The following is a 6,000-nucleotide window of genomic DNA, read 5'->3' as shown; positions in this document are numbered from 1 at the left end:
CTTCTAAAACAAAGATGGAGAGGGAAAAAATCTTCCCCCAAAGCTGCAAGAAGAGCTGGCACCGCAGCCGCGGTTGCCAGCAATGGCCAAATTCTTAAAACTGAAAACATTTAAATGCAGTATGTTAAGGCAAACAACTGTAGTAGAATCTTATTTTCATTACAGCCTGAGGTTCTTGTTCTTTTCAAAACCCTGAAAACGGAGTAAATTGTTTAAATAAATGTAATTATTTTTATTTATTCATGTTTGTAGCTCAAGCTTTCTTTAGACATCCCAAGAAAAGAAGGTTGCAGAGGATAATCTTTGTATATACAGAGGCACGTAATGAAGGCAAGTTGCAAGGGACAACTGAACTTTTAGCATTTAAAAAAACAACACAATTATAAGCCAGAATTAATATATCAAAATGTCAAGTGTACATCCCCAATGAATACCTTACAAGCTAGATTTGGAATGATTCAATAAAAATATGCTGATTTATTTTATCTTATTCTCGAATAACATATTGATTTTTTAGATTGTATATTACAGATGGTATATTATTGAGATTGTTTGTATATTGTTTGTATATAAGAAACCATGATTGGTTTGCCAAAATCTCAGCTTCAAAAGCAAAGAAGGTGCTCTAGCTTCAAAAACTTACATTAGCGAAATATAAAATATGTAAGTATAATTTTCAAACTATCTTATGCAGTTTATTTTCCACTTACCATGGGCAATGCTTTAAAGAAAACATATTGGTAACTAAAAGCAAGCCCAAAATACAAACAATAATAAAATTCTATTTACTATTATAGTTTATATTAGACCAATGCTTATGTCATTTTGTTTTAGATCAAATATTTAGTATTTATTTATAGGAAGGAAATATTTGGTGTAGGTAAATTAGTACATAATTGAATTTCATTAAAATCTAATTCTATAAATTTAACATTATAGCAGCTTGCAACTTTCTCAACAAGTCTGATATAACCAAATTTCAACTGAAAAAATATATATTTTGGACTATTAATAGGAAAGGAAGTTATCAACCATTCCAATACAATGAGGTACATTAGCTGAATTAGAAGTTTAGTATGCTTATTGCAAATCACTCTTAATTATAACAAACAATGTTTCTTTTTTGATACATTATTGCTGCGGATAATATGGCTGTTGTGGATAAGGATATCCAGGTTGCTGTGGTCCTGGATAAGAAGCTTGTCCAGAATTTTGATACCCAGGTGATGGTGTATATGGAAGATTGTATTGGCCATATATATATGGATTATAGGTCAATGGCAAAGGCATCTGGCAATATCTGTGAAATCAAAACAAAAAAGCGTATTTTATCAGAATGAAGAAATTTCCATACTTTGGACTTATCTCCTTAATAGCATGGTTGTAATTTTGAAACCACATGTAAGTAGTTTCGGAGCATACAGTCATTACTTAAAAGGTTTGCTAAGAAACCAGACATAAGTTGAAGATCACCTGTATTGCTTTAGAACTTTAGAATTCATAGAATCTAAGAAAAAATACCTGGCAAGAAATATGAAAATGAATACTGATAGTCCTCAACATATGACCACAATTGAGCCCAAAATTTCTGTTGCTAAGCCAGGCAGTTGTTAAGTGTGCTTTGCCCAATTTTACAACCTTTCTTGTCACAGTTGAATCATTGCAATTGTTAAGTTAGTTGTTAAGTGACTTTGTTTTTAGAAGGTCACAAAAAGAGGATCACATAACCCTGACACATTGCAATTATAATATGAGTCAGCTGCCAAGCACCCAAATCTTGATCATGTTACCATAGGGATGCTGAAACAGTTGTGTGAAAATCAGTCACAAATCACTTTTTTTCAGTGCTGTTGTAACTTTGAATGGTCATTAAACAAACTTGTTTTAAGTTGAGGACTACTTGTACTGTATTCTTTATCTTTCAGTATATTGTGCTATAGGTCTCATTTCTTTTCCTCAAAACAGTTTTTTCCTCTTCTTATATTTTCCCATAAGGTCCCACTTTTATTTTTGGGATAAGCTAAGCATTGATCCACTGATTGCCATAGGAATTAATCAACTAATTTGTTTCTCAAGCCTGATGCTGGGAGAGTCCTTTTGATAAAACTCACAGTGTCTTGGTGCCATAACACTAAACCAAACTGGCTCTTTCTTACAAAATATTATTGGAAATAAATCTATTTTAATACATAGATCTACTGTATTATGTTTAATATTAGCAGGACTAAGTTCAGAAGTGTCTTAACTGTGCATGTTAGAACTTCCAAGTAGACAGGATAGGAAGTAGGACAAGGTAAGCTAATTTGGCCTTACTGTAAGGCTACATTAACAGATTTTTCAAGTCTGAAATTTCCCACTATCATTTTTAACCACCTGATCAATTAGGGGAAAAGTTTCTTCCATTGACTGTCAATTTATTGGGGTCTCCTGTACCTCTTGTTTGATTGTTTCCTAAGCAGCTTCTCTTCTTTTTGTTCCACAAGGTCATTCACACATTCCATTACAATATGACATTAATTAGTTCATATCTTTGCAAACTTACCCAGGATATCCTGGATAGATTGGATAAGGTGGACCCTGGGCCTGTGAAGGTGTTACATTAGCTGCAGAACCCATAGGAACAGGTGATATTCCAGTGGTTGCTGAACCAGAAGCACTGATTATAGGTGCTGTAGAAATTGCTGGGGGAGGAGGATGTGCCGGTGCCTGTGGTTTACTAGACTAAACAACAAAAGTATATATAAACTAAACTAGAAGTACAATTATATTCTTTATATTTTATATTTATGGCAATCATAGTCATGAAAGGATGACTAAAATACAAACAGCATTATGTAATTGCCACACAATGAGGAAAATGTATTTAGATTCCGTTTAAATATCCAAAATAAGCCTTTGTTCAAATTACTTATTTAAATCAAGTTTAACTGAGAGCAATTTATAGCATCACCAAATAGATTATATTGTAAATTGCAAATACAGTAGTTTTAATCTACAAAATGATATGTAATATTCACAATTGCTATCAAGTTGTTGATATAATAGCAATATTAGTTATGCACTTCACTGCTCCTGTGTCCTATCACTCATCCTTTTTGCTTGGCCCACCTCTGCAAACACCACCTAACTACAGAATAATTCTATGTAGCCTAGAATTTTGTTAGAAAAACCAAAATTCAAATCTTAAAATTATCAATTATCAAGAAGACTATAATAGTTTTCAAATACTATTTTGATTAGAGAGAAACATAGCATTATCTTTCTTTCTATTCTTTTCTCTCTCTCATCTACCTGGAGTTATGAATACAGTGGAACCCCGACATAAGAGCTGCTCTACTTAAGAGCAACTCGAGATAAGAGCTGGGAGGGGAGAGATATTTTTGTTCTACTTACAAGTCCAAATTCGAGATACAAGCGCCAAGGAGCTGTCTCCTGAAGCCAAACGCTAACTTCCGCGTTCGGCTTCAGGAGACAGCTGCGAAGCGGCGCGCGTGTTTTAAAAGGTTGCAGCCGGCCTGGGGGGCTCGGGGGGGTGCTTGCAGCTTTCTTTCTTGCTCTTTTTCTTTCTCTCTTTTACCTTCCCTTCCTCTATTTCTTCTTTTCTTTCTCCTTCCCACCTTCTTCCCTCCCTCCCTCCCTCCCTCCCTTCACTCATTCCTCTCTTACTCTCCCCTTTCATAAGTTTCCTTCCTTCCTTCCTCTGTTCCTGTCCCTTCCCCCTTTCTTTCTTTCTTGCTTTCTTTCTTGCTCTTTTTCTTTCTCTCTTTTACCTTCCCTTCCTCTATTTCTTCTTTTCTTTCTCCTTCCCACCTTCTTCCCTCCCTCCCTCCCTTCCTTCACTCATTCCTCTCTTACTCTCCCCTTTCATAAGTTTCCTTGCTTCCTTCCTCTGTTCCTGTCCCTTCCCTCTTTCCTTCCTTCCTTCCCACCCTCCGTCCATTCATTCACCCATTCCTCTCTTAATCGCTTAAAGCCGGTCCCTGGTGCAAAAAGGGTTGGGGACCTCTGTCCTACAGGATTGGGTGGCAGAGAAGTTGAACATATGTAAATTTAAAAGTTTAAGAAAGTTTACAAGTTAAGTGAAAGAAACTTCATTATTCATTTATATGTACATGCACATTTCTTCATTAAAAACATGTCTTTCTGCATAATTTAGACTAACTTTGTGAGTTTTTTGAGGGCTGGAACCAATTAAAATTATTTACATTAATTCCTATGGGGAAAAGTCGTTCGAGATAAGAGCTGCTCGACTTAAGAGCCCAGGTCCGGAACGAATTAAACTCGTATCTCGAGGTACCACTGTAAGTTCTTTTTCATCTGCAGTTTGCACTGCGATTTTTCAATATATTGTATTCAGTATACAAGACTGCTCTTCCAATTCACTGAATTTACTGAAACAGAAACAAAACAATAACTTCACTGTTGATTTACTTACCACATTGGTTCGGGGAGCTGGAATTGGAGTAGAGGGCTTGTTACCCGCTGAAGGAACAGTTTGATATGCAGGCACAGAAGGAAAAGAAGGAGCACTGGGTTCTCTGGCAATAGTTTGTTGCAAATCTCTTAAAAGAAAAGCATAGTAAAATTGGAAGATGAATATGGAGCATTGGAACATAAACCTACTATAGAACACCTGAGATGTAGGTTTCAGTGTCTGAGAGGGAAAACTACAAATTAATATAGCTCCAAATCAAGTCTAATTAAATTCACCTTCATCTAGCCATAGCCTAGAATAATTAGGGTCTCACAGAAAAGTGTTTTTCTTGGATGAAAAGGTAGTTAAGAGATACAAAAATAGAATTTTTTAAAGGAATCTTAGTAATTCTATAAAATAATATTAAAGCAATACTCCAAACTTAAAATATTTGTGGGGTTTTTTTGGGGGGGGTATAAATTTTTTATTATTTTTCACACCTTACAGAGATTCCAATTCACATACCTCAAATTAAAATAATACAATATAATATATTTATATATGTATATATATTTAACAAGTTTAATATACACACAACATAAAATAGGTCATGGTGAAAAATGCCCACCCCCAATGTTCCCTCTAATTTTTTTCCGGTGTGGGCGGAAAAGTATAGTGTCTGAGCGACAGTCCCTTTGGGACTGGGCGGCATAGAAGTATGTATGTATGTATGTATAAATAAATAAATAAATCCCTTTTTTAATTAAAAGAAATTAATAATAAAACAAAACCAAAATCTATTGCTATTATTATCTTCTCTTTTTCCATCCCTGTCTCCTCCCCCCTTGTGTGTGTGTGTGAACTCTTGAACCATTTCCAATTAGAGGTGAGCTGAATACCATCTCTAATCAGATTCTAGCCTCAATTTTGATTTTTCGACTGAAAAGGTTTTCTCCCTTGGCACCAAAAACTTTCTTAGCCCTGAAATTCGTGAAAACAAAAAATTGTTGAAATCAGCTATCAATACCATTTTAATAATCAAACTGCCACCCCAAATTTTGTTTTGAGAGAGAAAAAGGTTTTCAATTCTGAACAAAATTCTGGTACTTTCCCTGAGCACCAAAAAAGTTCTTAGACATGAAGTTCTTCAAAACATGAAATTGTTCAAAACCATTTTTAATACTATTTTCAGAATCAGACTACAACCGCAAATTCTGTTCTACTATTCGTTTTTCATTTGGAGAGAGAAAAAGGTTTTCGATTCTAGGCAAAATTGTTTTTCCATTCTGGGCAAAATTCTGTTATTTTCCCCCCACACACAAACACACACACAAACGGCTGAGGTTTTTTTTCTCTGTTATTATTTGGGTGCTTTTACCATATGTTTTAAATCAAGAGTCATTTCTCTCTCTTTCTCTCTCCCTCTCTTGCTCTCTCTCTTTTTCTCACTTTCTCTCTCCCTCTCTTTCTATCTCTCTCCTCCTCTTGCTCTCTCTCTCTTGTTTTCTTTCTCTTTCTCTTGTTTTCTTTCTCTCTCACTCTTTTTTTCTATCTCTCTTGCTTTCTTTCCCTTCTCTCTCTTGCTA

The 6,000-nt window shown here is 35.0% G+C and overlaps 1 protein-coding gene across 2 annotated transcripts in view; it reads right to left on the bottom strand.

Annotated features, from left to right (window-relative positions):
• Positions 1-208: 208 nt before the first annotated feature.
• The window catches only part of PDCD6IP (programmed cell death 6 interacting protein), a 151,810-nt gene continuing 146,018 nt past the window's right edge, over positions 209-6,000 (bottom strand). For both annotated transcript variants that reach the window (XM_070727508.1, XM_070727507.1), the window contains exons 16-18: positions 4,436-4,562; positions 2,543-2,721; positions 209-1,300 (exon numbers count right to left, since the gene is read on the bottom strand). In XM_070727508.1, the coding sequence (XP_070583609.1) occupies positions 1,132-1,300; positions 2,543-2,721; positions 4,436-4,562 (475 nt within the window). In that variant the 3' untranslated portion in view covers positions 209-1,131. The remainder of the gene's footprint in view (positions 1,301-2,542; positions 2,722-4,435; positions 4,563-6,000) is intronic.

The sequence above is a fragment of the Erythrolamprus reginae genome, chromosome Z (genome assembly GCF_031021105.1).
Source record: "Erythrolamprus reginae isolate rEryReg1 chromosome Z, rEryReg1.hap1, whole genome shotgun sequence".
Taxonomy (NCBI): domain Eukaryota; kingdom Metazoa; phylum Chordata; class Lepidosauria; order Squamata; family Dipsadidae; genus Erythrolamprus; species Erythrolamprus reginae.
The sequence above is the reverse complement of the archived record's forward strand: the minus strand, read 5'-3'. Positions and strand labels throughout refer to the sequence as shown.